General features: G+C 42.9%; 2 protein-coding genes across 2 annotated transcripts in view; one reads left to right on the top strand and one right to left on the bottom strand.

Moving 5' to 3' along the window:
- Nucleotides 1–24,510, bottom strand: part of SLC5A10 (solute carrier family 5 member 10) — a 611,774-nt gene that overhangs the window by 411,542 nt on the left and 175,722 nt on the right. The window contains exon 9 of the mRNA XM_086940716.1: nt 13,348–13,483. Within this exon, the coding sequence (XP_086796842.1) occupies nt 13,348–13,483 (136 nt within the window). The remainder of the gene's footprint in view (nt 1–13,347; nt 13,484–24,510) is intronic.
- SACK1G (scaffolding CK1 anchoring protein G) overlaps nt 1–24,510 on the top strand; it is a 147,155-nt gene that overhangs the window by 120,434 nt on the left and 2,211 nt on the right. Inside the window, exon 4 of the mRNA XM_086940715.1 lies at nt 8,032–9,556. Within this exon, the coding sequence (XP_086796841.1) occupies nt 8,032–9,556 (1,525 nt within the window). The remainder of the gene's footprint in view (nt 1–8,031; nt 9,557–24,510) is intronic.

Here is a 24,510-nt window from a genome sequence, read left to right as displayed (position 1 = left end):
GAAGGGATCACAAGCAACCACCAACCGATTTCTGCCTAATGGGCCACATCAGTAGTGTGTAGCTTGAATCTTATGACCATGGGGATTAGGTAGTTCTTTTCGGTAGACACAAACGTGTATCACAACAAAACAAAGAAAAAATATAAAATGGAATGTTATGATTCTTCACACAGAAAACAAATACTGTTTTTTTTCTGAAAAAGTATTTGAAGTCTAAAACGTCAATCGAAAGGAAGCTATAATTCAGGCTAAAAAATAAAAAGAGGCACTGGAGTTTGAAAGTTATGATGAGCTACACAATCGCAATTTCCCATAATGCACTTTTCGAACCTGCACACTTCATGTCACAGATGACATCACAATCGAAATTATTAATGACATTACCGGCAACATCATATATCACATTCTCATTCATCAACATTTCATGACCCCAAAATGGATGGATATTATTTCTCCAATATTCATAAAGGCCATAAGGAGAAATAATGTTGTGAATTTCTTCAGTCTGTTAATACACTCCACAAATTATTGATATCATTTCTTATATGAGATCAAAGCTTGCACCACCCTGATGCAGAGAAAATGCGTGCATAAAAGTTGGCTTTGCCGAGGGGGTCTATGAAAATAACACCAGGGAATGGTCTGGATGAAAAGGCAGAACTAGACTGTGCCCTTACTCTAAAAAAATGTTGAGTAGAACAGGATTAACAAAAAGAAAGCTGGCCAAAAGTAATTCCAAAATTGCAAAGGATTTTCCTCTGCAACTTCTTAGTTTACAGAGTTTGAAAAATAACAAAACATAGAAAGAATGTTTCCTGAAAATAGGTCCTTGGAGAGAAAAAATCGTAAAACCCCACTTTTAGTGAGAAAAAAAAGTTTGAGCTCCTGCAATTTTAATTTGGCTAAACATCTCCAGCTGGCACAGGTCAGTAAAGGAGAAGGGCGGCGTACTTCATATGCTTTGCAAATTCTGAAGTTTGCCACTTAACTCACCTTTGAAGACACCATATTCCTCCTGTATAAATACAATGCAGGCACTAGAGCTGTTCGTTTTGGATAGTCTAGTATGGATTTATAATATACGTAATAGCTTATACCACTCACATCACTGCCAGACATATAAGAAATGAGCAGCCAGAATCCAAAGAGAAAACTACTCGAAGCAATAGAGAATGCAAAAATAAATCGATTTTTAGGCCGATTTCTATTACGAGGCATATTGTGGCCTACCAACAAAATGGCTTCCAGCCTGCACACCGCACAGAATTCGCACACCGAGCAACTCGCATGCTCTGGATGAAGCAGATCATCAGTCCTGATCCTGCTTGACTTGAGCGCCGCTTTTGACCCAGTGCCTCCCAAAACTCTACTCGATCGCCTAAAGGGCATTCGCATTGGCATAGGCGAGTCTGCTCTGTCTTGGTTCGCCTCCTTTCAATCTGAGTGTTCCTTCCAGGTCACCTCTCCTCCTCATAGCTCCGAACCTTACACTTTACACTATGGCATCCCCCAGGGCTCTTTATTGAGCCCTACCTTGTTCAATATATATAGTCAATCTCTGGCTCAGGTCGTTAAATCCTCAGGGCTTGTGCTGGTGTTGTATGCTGACGACACCCAGCTTGTTTTTTCCCTCTGTGGTAATACTACGCAGGACATGGCTAACCTCCAAAAAGGAATGCTTGCTGTAGCAGAGTGGATTAACAACAACTATCTTCGCCTGAATACTAATTAAACCGAAATACTATTACTAGACAAACATGCTCGCGTCTGGGACGACTATTGGTGGCCTACCGCCCTTGGGTCTCCCCTCTAAGCCCAAGTCTTCTTTCAAAAACGTAGGAGTCTGGATGGATGGCACTTTGGCCTTGGAGGCTCAAGCCAAATCGGTAGTCAGCACTTGCTTTGGGCTTATGAGAAGCCTTAAACCCATCCTGGGCGTCTTTCATCCATGCACCCATCAAGCCATCATTCAGGTGGTACTTCTGTCCTAATTAGATTACTGTAACACTCTGTACCTAAGAACATTACAAATCTGTCACCAGAATACTCCATCTGCCCCGAACACTGCAGCTAGGCTGCTGTTCTCCCTTCCCAAATTCTGCTCCACCTCTGGTCTTCTCCGTACGCTGCACTGGCTCCCTATGGACAAACACATCCCTTTCAAGACTGTGCATCACCCACAAGATTGTGCAGTCCCAGTGGGCCGCCATCCTGTCTAACCTCGCTTCAGCCTATCGGCCTTTGCGGCTTCTGCACTTTGCCAGCCATAACCAGGCCATTATTCCCGAGTCTGTAGGGTAAGGGCTGGAGGCCACACTTTCCGTGCCCTGGCACCTGTCTCTGGATCGCTCTCCCTTTCTACAGCAGGAAAATCCAGAACCTCTTGCTTTTTGGAAATCTCATAAGACATGGCTTTTATCCACCTAACCTCTCCCTCTTCCTTTCCGTGATACCAGCAGTGGTAGCCTGTCGCTGGGCCCGGCGCTGGAAAGCCCTATTGTTGGGGCAGCCATGCACGTTACAAAGCTTTTAACATAAAATAACATTGCAGGGCTTGGAGACTGCCTATTCCTTACCAGTAGGTGTTTTTTTTTTTTACACTCATTTGCCTACTTCTTATTCATGCCCCATCTTGTCAATCATCTATTTGTTCTTCCCATGGATCATTGCCTCTTTACTATCTTTGTGATTGGCCAGCATGTCACCTTCCACTGCTTGCTTTTCAAATGCTACCTTTTTTTGTTGTTGTGTGAAGCACTCCATGAAAGTGTGTTTCTTTGAGTTGTTTCCTTTGCGTACTTCTCTCCACCTTCAGTCCATGTTGCTCTTTCGCCTGACTGCTTTAATCAGCCTCCCTTCCTTTTTAGGTCTCACATAGACAGCGAATGCGCTGTCTCTTCGCAACTTTTTGTTTATTGTTAGTGGGCTTGGAGTCCTCCCATTACTTACCAATGGTGGGTTTCAAAGCCACTCTCAGTTGCCTGCTTCCTGCTGGTCAGTTCTGCGATCAGCATTTCCCTCTTCTTGCATGTGACCCTCCCAAGAGCATGGCCCAAGTACTTGTGTCCTTACACTGCTCGCACTTTCTTTTTGTTGAGACACTCTACAGAGTGCATCTTTCCTAGATGACTCTGTCATTTGCTTTTAGGCTGTCCAGCTTGACTTTGTCTCTCCTGTTTGTTCTCGCCATCTGTAAACAGGCCCTTAAATCGTGTTCTTATCTTGTCTCATTTGCTGTGCATTCAAAGACATGGGCCAAATGTTTACTTTTCTCTCCCTGACTTTAAAGTGAGATCATTTATGTGACAACCCATCCTGCGTGCCCATGTGAAAGGACAGGCTGTAGGATGTTCTATTTTCTTGCTCTCAACAAAAATGAACTATGCTGATATTTCAGAATAGATCAGAATGAAAACAGTAGAAATTAAGCAAATTTTTTTGTAATTCTGCAGTGTGGTGAAAACAAATAATTTAATAGGATCAAAACAAATCAATACACTTGGTGAAGACATTTCCACACACTATCATTTGTGCGCAGTAAAACTGTATGTCTGTGAAAATATAATGGGCAGATATAATTAGGAATGTGCTGTCTGTTATGGCAGTGTGCTATTGCAGCATGATACTCCACACCATGCATACTCCACAATACTCCACTCCACTTTACACTACTCCTCTTTACAACACTCTGCACTACTTAACTCTACACCAGTGCTCCACTATATGCCCTTCCACTTCCCCTCCATGCCATGCCACTCCACTCCAATATAAGATACTCTACGACATAGCTCGCCACTCCATGCCACACCCCTCCATTCTACGCCCCTTCCACTCCATTCTACTCTACTCCAATCTACCCCAACCCAATCTACCCCACTCGACTACGATTCCAATCTACCATACTCTAATCCACCCCACTCCAGTGTATCCCACTACACCCTAATCTATCCTACTCTACTCCACTCCAATCTACCCCACTCTACTCCTCTCCACTATACCCCATTCCACTCAGCTGAGATTTCTGTACCCTGTGGTTCTCTTCTGCCCATTCGTGTTTTTTGATTTACATGTTGCTAGTTGCTGCATCAATTTGAGGGACAGGCAATAATGTCACAAGGATACCTCTACAAAGTAATGTGTAAGTGTTGACCTACAAAGTTAAAGATAGCAAACAAACTTTTCCACATGTTCTTTTCTTTTAAGTTAGCAATCCAACTTGGATGATAACTGAAAAAAGCACCCATGGCATTTGGTACATTCATGCAGGTGTAGTGGGGGTCCCTCCAAAATGACGCAGGCACTGCATCAAAGGCTTTTTTTCCTCAAGATTAGCCATGGTGCACACCACCAAAGATGCTGTGCAGTATAGTTAAACACCATTCTCAAAGCAAATAGGTCTCAAAGACGAGACCTGTTGCTTTTACCAATGCTTGCGATACATTGTTGTATTTTGTCTTGTACTACTCAGTTCAGTGTTGATTGCCTCCTTTGGTGCCTTGAACCTACATTCGGTAGTGGTTAGCACTGAACAGGCTTAGTAAATAAAACAATTATACTTCCTAAAACACAGCATACCGGAACGTAATATGTGGCCAAACATTACACATTCACAGTGTTGGATTACCAAATAGGCAAAGTATTCACTGGCTTATAGGCCCCACCCCCTTTAGGGGCCTGCGACTATGGATCAAATAATATTGATTTGATCTTGAAAGAAAATTACCATCAAGCTTTCTTAATTTTTTTTCTCCAAAAGATAGAAAGAAACAAATCAACTCAAAGAAATAATAACTTTACATTAAAGACTCTATAGAGACAATACTGTATTGCTGTAATGTACTCATTAACAACTTAAAGTACATAAGTCAGAGACATCATTCACATAACAGTTTGTCTCTTAAAAGCTCATCTTCTTGCAGCTATCAGTTTGAAGAAAAAAAACAGTGCATTGGATATTAGGAGACAATTTGCGAGGGGGCCCCGAAATATCCACTGCCTAGCGACCTGCACGGGTTTAATCTGGCACTGTACATTAATCTCCTTTTTCAAATATGTAGCTGGATATCTTGGAACCGTTCGCTGTTGTTATGGCAGTGAGCCAATCAGACAGGATTGGTAAAACACAAATGCCTCTTTGGAATGCCCATGCTGGCGCAAAGAAGAAATAAATATCTTAAAATTAAGATGCCCTTGGGTGTAGGATCCAGAGAGTCCTGAAGAAAGAGATTTGTAAATCTGATACCGAGGCAGGGAGATTCCAATTCCTTTCAAACAGGAGTTTACACAGGCATTGGAATTCAGACTAAAACTGTAATTACCTCACCCCTTGAATTTTTCCCTGTCACATTTAGGCTGGTCAAGTCCCATTGCACGCAGGAACTTTGCTCAGAAATCACTGAATCCTCATTTTCTTAATGAAAACTCAGAATATGATTGTGGAGGTACCAGAAGCACTTTTTAGGTTTCGCCTAAGCAGCGCTTGCGTGGTCTCTTTGAGACATGCTGTATTCAAGATATGGGCATAAAGCTCTGCCCACTTTCCGCCCATCTTTTTAATTGTCTACTGTCCCTGTCCTTTGTAAATGGCGTCTTTTCATTGGTCAATAGGCTTAGTAGTCCCTCCTTAGTACCGCCTTGTCTCTTCTTGTAACCTACCATGAGGACGCCCCCTGTTACATTTCTTAAAAGGCTTCAGGCAGAACACACACTTGGTCCTAAGCTAGGCTGGCAGTGGTTACTTAACTCACTAGACATCTCACATTTATATGAGACTGTCTATAAATTTCCGTTCATCAGCTCCACACAGAGTACAACCTAATCCGAAATTAATATAATAATTCTTTTGTCACATTTCAAAGCTACTAATTGTATATATGGACATAGCTATTTGAATGTACCCATAGTACTGTCTTGCATGCAATGCATTATGGGCAGGGTGAATTTACCATATCGTCTGCAGGGTGCAGAACCATATGTTACCAAAAGAGGTCCCCGTTTGGCCACATATGGTACTGCACCCTCCAACATGGCTAGGTAAAAAAACATTGCCATTTATAATGCCAATAACTCCAACTTTGTAGACATGCAGTGCTGGTGTCTTGCTCACTAGGGACCTCTAGGAGCAGCTTGCAGTACTGCACCTAGACATAAAATGCTGGTGCATTGCTTTCTAGGGACCTCTAGGTGTAGTTTGAGGTACTGCACCTAGACATGCAGTGCTGGTGCCTTGCTCACTAGGGACCTCTAGGAGCAGCTTGCCATACTGCACCGAGACATGCAGTGCTGGTGCCTTGCTCACTAGGGAACTCTAGGAGCAGCTTACAGTATTGCACCTAGACATGCAGTGTGGTGCCCTGCTCACTAGGGACCTCTTGGAGCAGTTTGCTGTACTGCACCTAGACATGCAGTGCTGGTGCCTTGCTAACTAGGGACCTCTAGGAGCAGCTTGTGGTACTGCACTGAGACATGCTGTGCTGGTTCCTGGCTCACTTTGCAAGCATTTGCAATGCACTAGGTCTTGCATCACTGAAAGTATAAGCTATTGGCATTGCATTATTATTTGCAACACCAATACCTCAAACTATCAGTAATGCGAGACCTATTGCATTCCAAATGTTGGTTTGGAATTTATTGTCACAAAATTCTACCTTAATTTGACATGCGTTGTAGGTGAAATGTGTATGTAATTTTCACTACTTCGGACAATGGGTGCTAAAAATATTGACTTTCATTGTTGCATTGTCTCAAAATATACCCTTTTATTACACACTACTACACATGGTGAAAACATTCTTGAAGAATGCTCTCATAGTGCCCCCACATATCATGAGAAGTGTGAGGGTAATCTGAAAATAGTTTCCGAGCAATTTAAAAGAAATGTGAACATCTTTGTTAAGCCCCTGTTTCACAGCTGCCAATCTACTACCCATGTCTTGTCTTTCTATTGTTTTCCGGCAGAAAGCATGGAGTTGAAACAAGACAAAGGTCATCTAGAAATACATATCTGATGAAACACTAGCAAGCAACATGTCTGCAGTTTGAGAAGAGTACACTGCATCTGAGCTGATGGTTCACCCGCCTCAGGCTCCAGAATTTGGATATTTTAGCCTGTAGGTCAAGGGCAGCCAGCAGTGCTGCACACAGCGGCATGGCAGATTTTCAGGTTATCCATATAGGATATTTGTACTTGAAAATACTATAAATCAAAATAACTTGACTAATCAGTAGCTATCCTGAATAGCGGGTATAGATCGGTGTCTCATGGACTAAAACTGGACAACCTTGCTTTTAGTGGGCCTGACAAATGACAACTATGTTGAGTGTTTATGCTTTGATACTTGGATTTGTCCAAGATCAAAGGATATGTCTGGTGTCTGGGACTTCAGGTAGTAAATCCCTGATTGTAAGGCCACTATTTTAACCAGCATATGGTTTTAAGTCGGAAATCAAATGTGATTCTACGACCCTGATATGAATAAAGGCTTCCAATATCAGGTGAAAGTCTGGACAAGAAATTGGTAGTCTTCTGAAAACCATGTGTGTTTCTTAGCTGAAACAGAGCATTCAGTAGCTGAGACAACTTATGTGGGACGTTAAATCAAAAGGGACGTCAATGCCTGCTTAATGCTGTTCCTGTAAAAGGCGCACCCAGAGGCTGTTTATGAAGAGGGACACCACAGCAGATGCGTACTTTGAGGGCCCGCTGCTTGTTAATATGGTTAGCTGAGAACATCACTGTTTCTGGAAACAAACTGCTAACTAATGTGGTTATCTAAGGACATGGGGTCCAAAGGCGTGAGGAAGTTGAGTCAAAAATCAGATGCATGTGGGACACTCAGATGGGCAAGCGTACACTTACCCACATATGCATACACATGCACTTATAGACAGATTGAAATGAATGCACACACATACACACATTTCTAATTGTTAAAATCTAAGGTTTTGATGAAATTAGTTTAAAAAGCCATCATGTGTTGATTTTTATACAAGTGTCTCCTTATAACACTTCCTTGTTTGTTTGTTTTTCAGCTTCACGTGGTCTGCATCCAGGACTGACCGAAACGTCCTTACTGTCCTTACCGGGCAAGTGGTTGAGACCTTCGATAAGCAATTCCAGGAGCTGTACCTAATGTCCAAATCTGTCAGCTTGAAGAGTGTGAGCATAGACCCGGAACCAGAGCCAGAGCCGATTCTTCAACCTCCACCCATGCCCACTAACGTCGCTAAGAAAATAGTGAATCCGAAATATGCTCTTGTGAGCGGGAAAGGGTCTGTGGATCTTGGCACTGGTTCATCGGGTAATCAGAGTGGGTCAAAAGAAGGGACCAATGATCCAGGAAGCAATAAAAAACTGAAAGGCAAAGCCAAGGGCCCACCACCTGAAGTAAAGGAGCCCTACGTGCACCCAGCGCTGCAGAATATGGAAAAAGTCAATATGTTCGACTATTTGCCCACTTGGGTTGAACCTGAACCCGAGCCTGGTAGTGAGGTCTTGGGCTACATTAATATCATTGACCCCAACATAAAGAATGCTCAGCTCTCACAAATGAACAGAATCAAAATCTGCGACACATCACAGGCAACTGCTCAACACATGCAGATGAAGGAACAGGAGGCTAAACAGGAGGAGGCTAAACAGAAGGAACTGCAGCAGGCCTCTCAAGATCAGAGGGCCGAAGTAGAACCAAAGCCTGCGACAGTGGTAGACTCGCTCCAGCATCCTGTGCTGCAGGACCCTGTCCCAATACTGGTACCAACGGAGAAAGGTGTCCAGGAGCCTGTTGCAAAAAAAGAAGAGGTCCACCAATCTGTAGGCAATACAGAGACAACAGAAATCCTAGAACTGAAAACTCCAGATACGCCTGTGGGGGCCTTTGCACTTCTGGCTGGTAGTCAACATCTTGTGTTCTCAGAAAACGAAGACAACAGTAGACCAGATGCCACACAGAAACCACATCGACCAGTCCCAAAACCTAGGACAGTTCCTGTAAAGGAATTAATCAGCAAAAACAATGAACTCAATCACGGGAAAATTGAAAGAGCAGGTGAACAGACTAATCTCAGTTCTTCTCAAGCAGATCCACCCAGAAGCACTAAGGAAGTTGGCACGCCCAATGGAACGCACCAGTTGTCCCATCACAGTCGGGCTACCCAAAATGGTGTCGTGAATGACGATGACGATGAAGAATATGTCTCTTTCAGTGATCCAGAGAGCTCTTCTGATGGATCCACCCATGCCAATCACTGTCTCTCAAACACTTCATCGAACTCAGACGTTTTTAATGATCAACACGGCTGTTACAATAGCAGGCGTGGGCAGAGAAGCTTCTCAGAATTTATACCGAATGGGGAGCATGCCCGCCTCCATCGGCAGTTGAGCGACGGACACATCAGCAGGGGTACTTTTATGAACCCGTTGAAGGGCTCGCAGTCCGTGTTGGATTTACGGAAAGAGGAGAACGGCAGGCAAAGGCATAAGACTTTAGAGGAGGAGCTCAGGCGAGCTGTGGATTGTAACCAAAAATTAAACGCTGCTCCTCAAGGAAACGTTCAGGTAAGCTATCATTATGGTGATTACAGGAGGAGCCTCTTAAGACAGGTAGGATGGTGTCGGCCACACCACCCGGTTAAGTGAGCATCCCTAATAAACTTTAGCCCTTGAGTGCGCAACTCCTTAGATCCTGAGATCAACACCTTTCATTGCGAGTGCCAAGACGATCCCCACTAACCACATGAAAGTGCTTTCACTCGGGGTGCCTCCCTGGGCTTGCCTCCATGTCATTACCCAAGCCAGGTCTCCATGCTGACAATTTAATCCTTTCGAAACTGAAGGCATCAGCGCTATTAACCGGCAGGCGTTCCATTCACACCTAACAACTCATTCAGAATAATGTAGTAAGTGCAAAACTTGATGTCAGCACTTTTTGCACCAATTTTGGACTTAGTGCGAATTATGGTTTTTGTGCACATTGTGCACACTCACATTTTCTCAAGCATTAGTTCCTCCAGGTATTTCTTGGAGGAAATTGTGTGGGCTGAACAGTGCAGTGAGGGGATTGCTATGGCCAGATCTGTTGCAAAGACTGGGTTTGCACTGTATTCCCATTCCACGTTTGACTAAGGTGCAAACAGCAATCTAAAATACAGCACAGTGGTATGTTACAAAGTACAAAGCAGCTTTTTCTCCAGACGCAAGCCCACACTTACAAGCTTTCTGAGCTGCTCAAACCAGGGCACAAGTTCTAAAAAAAGAAGTGGGGGGACTAACCAGATTAGGCAGTATGCTAGTGAAATCATGATGGGTGCCATCACAGCGCATGATGTCACAACACGAGACATTGCACGTAACATCACCGGAAGTGACCGCACTGGAAGTGATATCACAAGAAGTGACATCAGATATTAAGACCTCACTCATATGTTTATCAGGTATATCAGGAGTACATTTAAGCACGTTATGAGATTTAACAAATGAGATTTGGCGCTGGGATTGTGCCAAAAAAGTGGCGCAATCCCAACGCAAAGTCTGGGTTTCAACTAATACATTTATTTTTTAAACCCTGCCACAAAGTCATTGGCAACAAGGAGAAGCATGGTAGTAGAACTGTTATGCTTAACTGGTTACAAAGTCTACATTTTAAAATATTTGATTGGGTTAAGGCATCTACTGTGAAAGTGTCCAGTAAATCCCAAAATCTCAGGCAATAGTAAAAATGGTGAGATAACTCTGGTGGTTAATGCGCTCGCTGGAGATATCTGTGTTTTGTAAAGTCCCAGATTTGAATCAAAGTAGTAGAGAAGGTAAATGTGTCTCCTGCAAAGCACATCATCTAACTCGCAGATGACAGATTTTTATTTTATGTAGATAGTAAAGTGGGTTACTACTGCTTTTAACACAGAGATCCTTTGTTACCTGCAGTTCATAAATTGCAATCCTTCTAAAAGACCACAGTGAGGTATGATGGACATGTGACGCCTACACCATGTAACCCTCACTGTTTCATTTAACTCATCTTGTGCATTGATTTACACATATACATAATGTATTGTCAGTGTATAATGTGTATGTTATAGAAAGACCCTGATACTCTGCATTGGGTTGCATAGCGGTATAAAAGAAATAAAACAGTGCTATTGAAATTATTTGCATAAATACTGGGACAGACCAACACACCTGACATTCTTACAGTGCATGCATCTATTATATACAGTGACTGAACAAAGGCAAAAGCTTGTCTCTTTTAAGTACCTGTGAAGAAATAACCAGCTGTGTGCTTTTGTTTCCCCTCCATGGCATTTACATTTAAGTGTGAGGTTCCAGGGTGCCTCCAGTCAGGATATTCAAACAAAAGGAGGCCTGATCACCCCTTAACTTTGGCCCAGCTCGAGGTAAAAAAAAAGCTGCCTCCCTGTCTGCACGTAGCTGCTGGGAATCGAAAGCAGACAACATACAGGCACTGCTGAATGTGTCCTGGTGTCTGAAAATAACACTGGGACAAGTTAAGCATATTTTTGTGGGGTCTAACTTCTTGGCAGGGGGGACGGTGTCCACCCTGTAAAAAGAGTGGGTGGATGCTGTGTACCTGCGTGTACCCCGACTTATGCCCTGGCTCAAACCACGTTGAAGAGTAAAGCTCCCCAAATGATATTCAGAATCTGCTTTCTAGGGTGCATTATTTTTCTTCATATGTTGTCTTAAACAGCCCCAAAAGAAATACGTCATATTTACTTCTTCATCAGATTTAAATTTACCATAAATCCAGTAATCTCTAACTAAAAACCTTTTTTTTCTTCTTCAAAGTCATTCTTTGGCCCTAGTATCATTTGATAGCAGGATGCACAATGTGTGGCAGGCCTGTACATTAAGTATGAGGATACTGGCAGTTCAGAAATCACAATTCTCACAATTGTTGACCTGAAAAAAGCAAACTACCTCGCCATCGGCTGTGCTTTCTGACATTACACCGACACTAACAAAGAAGATTTTTATTTTTTAAAAGCAGCCTGATCTCATTCCATTATGGATTGAAGCATTGCCAAGTAGGAAAGGAAAACACTTTTTAGAGTTTAATGTTCAAATAAATCTTTTCGTGCTGTATTGATACTTCTATACAAAAAGTTTGTCAGGCCTTCATTTAAAACCCACCAGTAAACAAGAGTGACCCATGTTGGTAATTCAGTTTTCTTGAGCAATTACTACTGCATTCGTCTACTTGATGCTAATGATTAGCAATAACCAATGTTAATGTGGACTCACTAGTATATCCCACAATTTTCGGAACGTGTTTATCAGCGGCCTTTAGCGGGCAGAAAACGTTGCCGACAATTGCTATTGTTGTAGTACTTCCGGCAATGTTGTAATGAGGTGTGGTGGTGGAAATGTCCATTGACCAGGCTGTTGGACATTTTTGCCGCTCCGCCAGGTTCTAAATAATATTCGAGACGCAGATCTCATTGAGAGACAGAATTATTTTTGCTTATCTCCTTGCCATTCCCACTTAATCAATTGAAGAAACCTCTCAGAAGGAATGAGACTGCACATCAAAGCTGTTTGTGTAATGCTATAAAATAGTAAATTCCACAACTTTTATATATTGATATTATATAAAAGGGAATTTAGCTGGTAAGCAATAGAGAGGGGTACATTATGGAGGTTGTTAGGGGACAATGCAAGATGGTGTACGTTAACTGGGTATTTAAATGATAATGCACGTGAAGTGGGGATGTACATCTTTAGAATTACATTATATTTAACATATTTTTTTTCACATATTTACATTTTTAGGTGCTGGGAGATAAATTGATTTGCCCAGAATCCCAAAATTGTCAAATAATCTCAGAGGCATAGATTCGAAATTAGGTCCCAAAGGTAGCAGCTTTGTCACTCTTGACTTTACCCCTTTCCTAGTAGAACAAGAGAGGTTGGCGATGTTGAGGTCAACTTCCACGGGATTCCGTGGCATATAGGATTTGCACCATTTTGTTTGTGTCTTGAGTTCTGTGGTCAAATTTGACAGTTTTAAACAAAACAATAGCCCAACCAGTTACTTTTCTATAGAAAACACAGATCCCTCCTTCCCTTTCTGGAATCCTCTCTTTATAGTATTGTCATTTATTTGTTCGTACATTCAACCCAATTTCCGGAACTGTACATCCACCTGCAGCTTTGACGTCAGTAGCAAAACCAAATAAACATAGTTTACCCTTTTTACGGAGAAAGAAGTGTAAGCATTGAGAGGATCCCGTTGTAGTCTGCAGCGGAGCCGTTTTACCCATTGACTGATTGACTCGATAACCCATCAGTAAAATATTTCCATCTTTTGTTCTGCTCTAGGCAAGCCTTACCTGGGTACAGCGCTCGGCTTATCATCCCGGGCATGATAATAAAAATCATGGGCAGCATCTTCAAATAGCTAGCCAGGATGGAGCCGGCCTTGGCGTGGCTCAGGTTCTTGGCCGACAGTGATCGTTGAACAATGACCTGAAAGAGAGCGAGAGAGAGACCCATAAACCATCAGTGCTGTGATCGGCCATGATGAAAAGCTCAGCTGAGGAAGCAACTGGCAAATCTGGGCCTAGCATTCTCTATAGACTCCCTAGATTGGTTCCTTCACCCAGATAATTTCTGCTGGAAGGGAAGAGAGGGAGATCATGGAACCTAAAGTCATTCAATCTGTTGGTTTATTGAGGTTGGTTTAGGACAACAATGCCTCCTCCCAGTCACTTCAGAGCTCTGGGTTTCCAGCAGAATTTCAGGAAGCAGGTGCAGGGAGTGTGACTAAGCCTGCAAAAACACTTTGGAGCCACTGGGGATGGGGGGAGGGGGTTATCACAATTTGGGAGGACATTATTTTGAGACTCATTAGAAAGAGAAGACCCTCTCTGCTTCTGGTTCAGTGTAACCGTGAGCAAATCACATAACGCTTGCTTCGTTCCACCCTAATGAAGTGTGGGAGAGATATTGGCAGCTTAAACTTGCAAGCAATTCAAGTAGCAGTATGCATGTAGTTATTATTTTCTTGCCCAGTTTTATCAACAAGTGCCTCAATCTGGGATGCAGAAGATATAGACCATGGGTACTCGCAAATATTTGCCCAGGGGACCACAAAGTACGTTCTGTGGTGTGACCAAGGGCCGCACAGATGCCAGTATGGTAGTGGTAGGGCGTCTGGGTGGGTCAGGGATTGTGTAAGGCGGTCTAAAAAATGTTTTAATAAACGGGCAAGAATTTATTTCTTGGCAGGCTAATAAATGCTTGCTCATTTATTTAACATTTTTTCTGAATATTAGTGCTCAGCAATTTAACAGCAGCTTGTGCTGCTGTTCACCAGGGGGCCGCATGTAAAGGCCAAGAAGGCCGCAAGCGGCCCCCGGGCCATACTTTGAGTATCACTGATCTAGATAATCAAATGCCTACATCACAAAAAGAACTAGTGCCTTTATAACGGCATGTTTATAACGGCATGGCTGGCAATTCATAACACCACCATTTATTTATTTATTTGAATGTACTGCACTGTACACCGAATCTGTATCAATGGGCTTGTAGCAAGTAACTCCATATGCAGAAACATGGCCGCTGGATAGAAATAGTAATTTTCTCCATCAAGGGCAACCTTTGACCACATGTGTAGTCGGCGTGTGCAGTGGTAAATTATGGACCAGGCTCCCTGTAATTACAGTTCTTTCTGGCACTGCCAACATTTTTAAAGCAAAATAGTTACTTTCTTAGAGCTCCAAGCTTTGCGGGGTACCAATATTTTCTTTCAAGTATTCAATAAGGGCCCACAATTTGATTGAATGATTCGAGACAGGTTGATAGTCCTTCTAGATTTTTGCATATCCCTGGCTGCAAACAATGAAAAAATGCAGAAATGTTATATGAACATTTATCTCTAGGGACAAGGTGCCTTCTTTCAACAGCACTGCGCAGGCTCCAAGGAAGCAGCCAAAACCAGAATGGCTTATCGAATCAGAGCTGTACATGCGTCCCTTGTGTTTCATGTGCAGGGAGGCCTTTGGATCACCTGATAGGACAGTGAGGGAAAGCGTGTGCCATGCCTGGTCTATGGAAGTTTGTACGGTTGAGTTGAGCCAAGTGGCTTGTTTCTAGTACCGATTTATATTGAATATTCATTTGGCCTCAACCACAGACTACAGCGTCTATTGGCTCTTAAAGAGGAGTCTTTTATTTTTATTTTTACTTAACTCAATGGCAAGATCTGAAGCGTGGATGGCTGAGGTGGTTTCGCCAGCAGAGGACCCCTAGACCTGCACGTTCTATATTGCTCCTCCTGCTGAGTTATCGTAACTAAAACCCTGTAACAAGTAGGTGTGGGTGGAATTTGCGTAATCGCGCTCCACAAAGCTCTTTAAAACAGTGAAAAATCTCCACAAACACGCAGAATTGCTTGTTCCGCCAGTTCGCGATGCTTTATTCCTGTTCGCGAATGCTGTTTGCATGCTCGGGGGCAATATCTCGCAAACACGCATTTTGAAAGTGCGAACAAGCAAAAAATTACGCGGATCGTGGAATTTTTGGCAACTCTGCGTTCTCTGCGGAATGCGAAATTACCCAAATTCCACAAGCGGAACGGAATTACCGACCAGGCCTAGTAACATAGTAGGAGGTATACATTTGACAATAAAATCAATACCTATCACGCTGCCCACTAGCAGCTCTTACAGGCCCTCAGCAGGTTTACAACCGAGATTTACAACACCGATAAAAGATGTTGTGTTGTGAATCTTTTCACTGGGGAGTATGGTTTCAGTGATTCCTACCAAAAGCTCATATCTGTTGCCAGTCTCGCAAAAATACTGAGAAGATTACAGAACAAATCTAGTGGTTTGGCAACAGATTTCCTGCCCTGTTCTGTCATGTCTAGGACACACGTGAGGTAGAAACACACACATTGCAGCCAAAAGGCCCGAGGCCACGTGTGGCACATTCACCCAGTTCTGACATCTTAGCCAACAACACTTTGCATGCTGGTATTTATGAGCCTCTACTTACCATGTTAACGGCGCAACTACAAGTCTTAGTGTTATTGGCTCAAAATTGAAAAATATGCGTTAGACATTCATGCAGCAAGTTTGTTGCATCTGTTGACAGGGAAGTGTTAAAAGCACATTGAGTCAGTGTCGTAACCACTGGAGATTTGATACCTGCCTACTGCTGTTTTTTCCCTCCCCGCGTCCTGTTTGCTGATGAGGTGTGGTGGAAATGCGCAAACCTTCCCCTCCTTGATCAAAGACCTTCATGTTTTAATGACAAAGGCTGGCAGGCTCAGGCCGGTGTGCATGCTTCTGCAAACTCTTCAAGGCAGAAGGTGGGGCACCATCTTCAAATATTAAACCCAAAATAAATCAGGAGCACCCAAAGCTGGAATATATTAGTCTATTCCACAGGGAGCGCCATTCAGCTTTGGCGAGTAAAGGTACCCGCTTGACTAATTGCCCCCAACAGTTGCATCATTTCACTAAACAACTGGGATAGCAGAAATTCCATACATGCCCATCGACTCTCCCAGAAGGCATTGCATGAAGTGAAATCGCTTGAGCTATGACCCCGATCAAATTAAAAATATCTGTTTTGGAAACTTGAGTCTGGATTATATTAATAAAGAGTGTTGTTTTACAAAATCAGCAGACTACGCATCGAAAACAGAGGAGCCCCAACCATCGCCCTCTCACACACCCAAAAGCAACGAGATGGACACATTTCAACATTTTTTCCAAAGACGACCTGCCAAGATTGCAGAACTTGCTGAAGGACACATCTTAAGAGGAACACTTCATTTCTGCATGCTTAGTGAACAGTGGCGGCTGCTCCCGGGAAGCAACAGGGGGTGGAATGGGGAGGAAGGGGGTTAAAAAAAAAAAACATGTGCAGGCCGGCTGGCTGGCTGGCCAGCCGCTGCCTCTTCGTCCTCTTCCTGGCTTCTTCTGGGCAAATGGGAAGCAAGAAGTAACCGGGCTCCCAGGCTCCCCATAGCCAATCACAACGCTGCAATGCAATGTTGTGATTGGTTTGAGCGCCATGATTCGGCGCTCAGCCTGGGAATGGGAACCTTGGCATGTTCTCCACCTAGGCTCTAATGCAGCCTGGGTGGAGAACATGCAAAGAGTGCATGAGTGCTTGGCCGGTGTGAGAGGGCCAGACAAGCATTCATGCGCACTTACATATTGCCCACCACTCACCCCCCTGTTTTGAGAGCAGAGCAGCCCCGCATGGCCAAGACACCACAGCAGGAACAACTAAAATGATAACAACGTTGAGTTACTATCGTTTTATTTTTCCTTTTTTCTCTCTGTGAAAAGCAGTGGGGTGACGCTCCTCCGCCTTAGCGGAGGAACCGCCACTGTTAAGAAAATATCATCGGTCTAGCTGCAAGACCACTGCTCAAGTTCATCAATGCCTTCATCACCCAAGACATCCTCCCAGACTTCCTCCAGGCAGGACAGACTCTACATTTTCTGATGGGCCACAGCATGAATTCTGAAGAAAGGCACGTGCCGTACCTACCATTTGTAGATTATCATCAAAAAAACATTGCTGTCGATGTTCATGAAAAGATCAAGACAAATGGCCTCCTTCAAAACTATCAAGTGGTTGATGATGATAACCATAAATCAACTTCTCAGCAGCCTTCTATACCATTGACTTCAAAGTAATGTTCAACCCAACCACCTCAAGAATGGTTTCAGTATTATTGTCTTGAAGTGGGTTGCAGCCTACCTGGACATCCAGTCTTGTTGGCTTGTCCTGCTGAGCTAATTCTGGTCTCAGTAACCGGTGGAACTCCTCCACACCCTTACTAAGGCTCCAGACTGTCTCTAGTGAGTTTCACTTTTCACATTGATCGTACTATTACAGTGGCAGCAGTGTGTAGACTAGTTGCACATCCCCAGTGTTATGCGTAATAGTATAAGAAGCCAGGAGTAGACTGAAGAGAAAGCTTATCAATTAAAGCTGCTATCTATTCATGTGCTCCTACAATCAAAAGAAACACACTGCTTCCTAAGGAGGTGTGTGTGGGACCCAAGAGAATTGGGGACTCAAAATATGTGACATGGTTGGATCACACTTCAGAATGTAGAACAACGACACAAGTATGTGAAGAGTCCATCTTCAATTTGCGTTTGAGTCCAGACAGCCTTTGATTCCTCCTCAAAGGGTGGAAAGGACGGTACAGACAGGAAAGCTCGACTGGCACTCTCATCATCCCCGCATCTTTTGCAGAGTCTTTTGTCTCAACTACAAAGCTATGAGTCTGAGATTTGCTCAGTAAGTGGACTCCTAGGGAGAAGGATCAAGATCTCCTCTATGCAGTGGTGCAACGAAACTTGAGGGTGCCCCCCCCAGCAACGTATGTGTTGGGTCACCCCTCCTGACTCAATCAAGAGCTCTCAGGCAAGGGTACTGTGCTGAGGGCCTTTGCAGCTCGGCCGCCGCACCGCGGGTGCTGTGAGGGCCTATGTTACACGACTACCTTTATACACTGAATCAAAATAGTGTAAGAAGAAGGAAGATGTAATTCCTTCTCCTGCTACATTCCAAGGTTTTTTCAATTAAATTATTGCATTTTGTAATAAACATATTGCATGGCATCTGTCTTTGTGCTTCTGTAACAAATTGTTAACGCTATCTCTGTGAGTGATTATTGGTTTACATAGTAAAATTAAATGGTAGCTAAGGTACCAAAAAAAGTTTAGAAATAACAAAAAATCAGAGGACTCTAGATAAAAGGGTTATCGAAAAACATTGTGCCATTAATCGTAAGCAAACAGTATATATGGCTTCATTCATCAGATGATCTGCCCAAGACGGATTAATCTAGGATCGTTGCAGGCAGGATAATATGGAGCTTTTGATATTGAAGAAACAAACAAAAGTACAGGACGGGTCCATCTTCGAGAGAAGTAAAATGGCGCGAAGTGAATTTCCATTGCTAATGGTTCTCTTTGCCAATGGGTGGTGTCTCCAGAAACGTCAATGTAACACAGGCATCGATCAGTAATGTTTTCATTTGTACATGTGACTGCCAAGCTAGTGTTGAAGGAGGCATATTATCATAACCTCCATTTACTCATACCTGTAACAGTTCCTGCCATGCCTGAATGGACTCACTGTTTCTATTTTCTTTCTTACTTTCCACATTTAGTGAAGTTACATCCGCTATATTACTTCCCTGTTCCATGTGCCAATCACTAGGGCATGTGTAGCCTTCCAATGTGGACCTATGTTTCTTTTAGCAAGCACCAATGCCAGATCTAAGCCCTTGGTACTGGTGTTTCCTTTTTAGGTCGCGCCTGGGCAGCACATGCGCTGCTCTGAGAGTCATTCAGTATTAGAGTATTGACTTGAAGCTCTGCCCACTCTCCGCCCATATTTTTCATTGGTTTGTGTCATTGTCCTTTGTAAATGCTGGATTCAGATTCGTTAATAGGCTTTTTAGTCTCTCCTTAGTACCGCCTTGTCTTCATTTGTAACCTCCCATGAGGACTGGCCCTTTTACTTCTTTTGTTACACAGTATGTCTTTTTTAGTCTGTAAGCGCTTCTATTTTCTTTATTGAGTTTCTCCTAATGCAGGTACAACATGCTTTCATGCAACATTCAGCGCGCCATGCATGCTTTCACTTTCCAAGCAGCCTGTGACAATGGCGGCCGCTTCTTTGAAATGAAATAGGTCTCGCGTTTACAAGAGTTTGAGCAATTAGCATTGTAAATGACAATACCTTTTATTTGTGTGCTAATTATCAAAAAAGATAAATAAAAGGCATTGCCATTTACAATGCCAATAGCTTAAACTCTTGCAAATGCAAGACCAATTGCATTGCAAATCCTTGTTTAAGGACTGGTGCATTGACCCAAATATGCAGTTTTTAGATGTAAGCACATTCGACCTTGCCGCGCTCCTAGGTTGGGGATCTCCATTCAGAAGTTGATCTGAAATGCGTACGCTCTAAGTCACATCTAGCGAAGTAGACCTCTCTTCAGACGATACCTCAGCTGCGTGTGATGTCAACACCCTGACGTCAGTCAGCTATGGAAATTACCCAGTTTATCCCCAATTCATGTACCTGATGCTCTGTTGGTAGGTTTGTAGTCTACTCCTACTTACATAGACGCCTAGATTGATGGTGACTTATGCTAGCCTGCTGTAAATGACTCCCATGTCAATGCCCCAAAATGACTTCCCCAGGTTGACAAGTATCTCTTCGCCTGTCTAACCTCTTCGATGCTGATGACGGCTCCCGGCCGTCATGAGTCACGGTGGGCGTGTGCTGATGACGGCCGGGAGCCGTCATGACCACGGCCGCGATCGGAATGCTCAGCACTGCGGCGGAATTCGCGCCGCAGTGATGAGGCTAGAGTGCCTGGCCATACAATGGCCTCAGTCAGACAAGCAGCCCAAGTTATAAGGTTACCAAATGACCAGTCTTTGAGGCTAATAAAAGAACTGAGTGTTGTAACTATGACCCCTGATACTTAAACTCGTGTAGACAATTCAATTTGTGCTCAATAAAGTACATTATTAATATTATTAACTTGCTATCCAGTCTATGAATGTTTTTTCCCACTGCAGTCTTTGGTATAAAACCATGTGAAGTGTACCTGAGCTAATTCCCTCTGTATTCTTTTTGTTATCGATTTGGGGCACAATCAGGTTTTGCGTTACTATTCTTGACGCCCAGTAATCATGCACAAACCCCACCCAGCACCAGGAGACCCTAGTGCTGAGTGGAATCTGTGTGCCTTTGGATGGAGCAGAGGCCAGAGGTGTGATGGGCCTCTGGTTACAATCTCTGGTTGCACTCACTGTTAGATCAGGAACCTCCTGTAAACAGTCTTCTGTCCAGAAAGAACATTTGAAAGTGCAGAGCTTTGAGGCCTACCCCGAGGCGCTGTTTACTTTGACCATAGAGGTAGCATCTCCCATGTGAACCTGTTTATTAGGTTTTTGTGCTTGTTTTCTCAATGTATAAACTAGAAGCATATCATTATAATTAAAGTGCCATATATGTTATGGTTGTCATTACTTAGACACTGCACACGGAGAATGATTCTTGGAGCAGTTCAAGTCTTATATAAGCATTGGCAAAGCTAATTGCTTTGGCTTTACGTGCCAGCAATATTTCTTGGAAAATATGCCGTTGGCATCAAAATGTTAAACAGTAAAAAAAATACCGATTTCTTCTGGTCGTATGCTTCTGTGTGCATAAAACAAAGTAAAAAAAATGACCCAACGTAAAAATGAAAGAATGAAATGAAGGCAGATATTGGCTCACCAGCTGTGGCACTGAAGTTGACTACTCTTTAGGTGAAAGTGCCCGGACAAAATGCCGTCACGGTGAAGAGAGGTAGCCAGTGTGTTGCTCTCCAGGGAAGACATTTCTTGCAATATCAGGTGTATATGGGTAATATGTAAACAAATTACTGGTACCCAAATTATTAAACTATAATTCCTCTGTAAGTTATTTACAATTAATGTACATAAAGAAACTCTATAGCCTCTTAACGATTTATGCAGTTTATGCTATTTACTCTGCAACATCAATTCATTCACCAATTGCAGTTTTGTGATTAAATTACATAACACATATTTTTACAGTACAAATGTAACTTTTTTTCTTATTCATACCGTTCTTCCGTCTTTATAATTCATAGCAAGACTAATGCTACTGAGCATATATATATGTGTATGTATTTTTGGTTATGTTTTGTGTATTAGGCGGGTGAAACATCTACAGCTGTCTCTAGGGCAAACCTAAAAACGGCGCTTCAACAACTTAAAAAGCAGTAGACTTACATTGCAGACACTACCTTTGATGCTCCATTTCCCTATTCTGCGCTTCTAATTGATTGGGTATCTCTCTTTGATTGTAAGCACTGTTTGTTTACTCAGCCCATCACAGCCTGTGTAAAAAGGGGCTGAGTCGCCATCTTAGAACATTAGTCCACATTGACTGATGTAAACAGTTGGGTATGATTTGTATCCATTATATACCAAAGGTACCAGAGGGTCTAAGGTAAGTATGCCCACATACAAGAAACCAAACCAGGACTCACCCTTACAACCAAGTAGTGACACAGAGAGCTCTCCGTGGATGAGGACAAGTACCCATCAGTCACCATTCGGATCCGCCCTTCATCATTTGGGGATTTTGTCCGTACCACCCGTCAGAGGTTTATCGGTGCTCTCTTAGGAGGTCAACCCGGTGGTAGGGGGTAGCCTCACTAAAATAAGAGGACGACAGTGTGGTATACCACTTGATGTAAGTAAGTGGTAAATGAAATGGGACTGGGGTGTGTAGTGCAAAAGAGAAAGTGAAGGAACAAAAAAACCAAAGGGAGTGGATTTAAAATTGGTTAGGGCTAAGCACCCAACAATGATTTTATTCCAATTGTGCTTACCGTACCAATGTTAAAAGCAATATGCCTGCTCACTGACCAATGATGTGGACAGCCTCAGGGCAGTGTGGTCGACTAGTTTCAGCAATTTGGCGACTTGTTATGTCAATTGCTTTCTTCAGGACCGAAAATATCAAAAAAAGCTACTACACCTTGTGAAAGAAAGTGAGTAAAAGAAAGTAACACCCTAAAGAACACACAACAAGTGCAAACAGTCACCTGGATGTTCTGGGTGTCCTTACAGTCTGTACACACTAGACGTGTAAGGTAAGAGGGCCTCACCCCACCTGGCTGTGGCTCAGGGGAAGAATGAAGCACCGCTCTAACCGTCGGTACTCCTGGCCGGCGTCCTGGCCATCTGGATCATTTACCACTTACTTACATCAAGTGGTATACCACACTGTCGTCCTCTTATTTTAGTGAGGCTACCCCCTACCACCGGGTTGACCTCCTAAGAGAGCACCGATAAACCTCTGACGGGTGGTACGGACAAAATCCCCAAATGATGAAGGGCGGATCCGAATGGTGACTGATGGGTACTTGTCCTCATCCACGGAGAGCTCTCTGTGTCACTACTTGGTTGTAAGGGTGAGTCCTGGTTTGGTTTCTTGTATGTGGGCATACTTACCTTAGACCCTCTGGTACCTTTGGTATATATTGGTTCTGTTGGGGATAGTACCCAGAGCTAGGTCTTTAAATCTCCCCTAGGTCCTCCTCTACCGTTTTGTGTTCGGTATGATTTGTATCCTGCATTAGATGGTTACAACTGGTTGTAAATACCCACCACATAGGTGGTATAAAAGAGTGTCGCGTAAAACAGAGGTAAAAGGCACTATAGAGGCAAAGACTAAATAACACTTGCTGCTATATTTTGATTGGGCTTTTCGGATTATGTTTGATATTCTTTTCAAGTATTTTGAATGATTTATCTAAGATTTTCATTTACTCCAGATATGTATTTTACTCCAAAATATTTGTTTCTAGTTTTGTAAAATAGGCATTTTGTTCCATTTTCCAAATTTTATGGCTTTTCTGACGCTAGATGTTGCATGACCGCCATTCTGACTTAGTAGCTGTTGTCTCTCGTTGGAGTTTCCAACAATGGGAATGCATACTTGGGCCCGTTTCACAAAGCCCTGCTTGGTAAAGTACGTTTTTAGTTCCCATAGAGCTACTCCACCTTTGGAGCAAATTGCTGACTTTTATGGGTATCACTAAGCATTCAATGAGTACTACTAGAATTCTACGCCAGTCAGAGATGACCCCGAGTACTCAAATGTGTAAAATATTCATGCAAACTTTCCAAGAGGTGGTAAATTCTGACTCCTTGAATTTGATGTAAATGTTAACTTTTATGGTTCTCCTAGGAGATAATCCTTTCCCAAGCGAGAAACCGTTGCCGCTACTCCCTCGTTAAATATGGGGTGCTTACTCCCCTTTTTGACGCTACTCCTGCCATCACTAGAAATTCATTTGAGAGCATGTCCATGGTGAGACACTACTTCCAATGGTATGTGAATACACACAAGCATTCAATGTATGGGTGATCACCTACATTTGTGGGTGGAATCAACCTGGATGAATGCTCACAAACCCATCCATAACTCCAAGCTTGTGATTGGTTAAATTCCTCCATTCGGATAGAATACGGAAAAACACAATTTGAGGGTCATTTTCTACCAGTCCTGATTCAGGCTTTGAACGTTCCTCTCACAAATTACTTTTTTGTACTCAGAAATTGAACCCAAAATATTTTGAGACTCAGGCCCTCAAAACCTAACATGAAAGTTCTGCATAATCTCCACTAATAATAATAATAGTAATAATAATACTGTATTAATAGCAATAATAAGGACCACACTCATAATGATGCTAATGCTATTATTAATAACCATAATATTTATTTAATGACATATATTGTGATGATTATACTGTTTAATATTGAATTTCATTTTACACCTGGTGCTATTGAGTGCAGAAGGACTTATCTGTATATTGCTCTCGTACACGTTCCATTCTTCCCCTCCCTACTTCTGCAGTTTCCTTTCCACCAGTAGGATGGAGATTGCGCTAGTGCCTGAACTGCTGA

The sequence above is a fragment of the Lissotriton vulgaris genome, chromosome 10, assembly GCF_964263255.1.
Source record: "Lissotriton vulgaris chromosome 10, aLisVul1.2, whole genome shotgun sequence".
Classification (NCBI taxonomy): domain Eukaryota; kingdom Metazoa; phylum Chordata; class Amphibia; order Caudata; family Salamandridae; genus Lissotriton; species Lissotriton vulgaris.
Note: the sequence above shows the minus strand (reverse complement) of the source record. Positions and strands in the feature narration are given on the sequence as shown.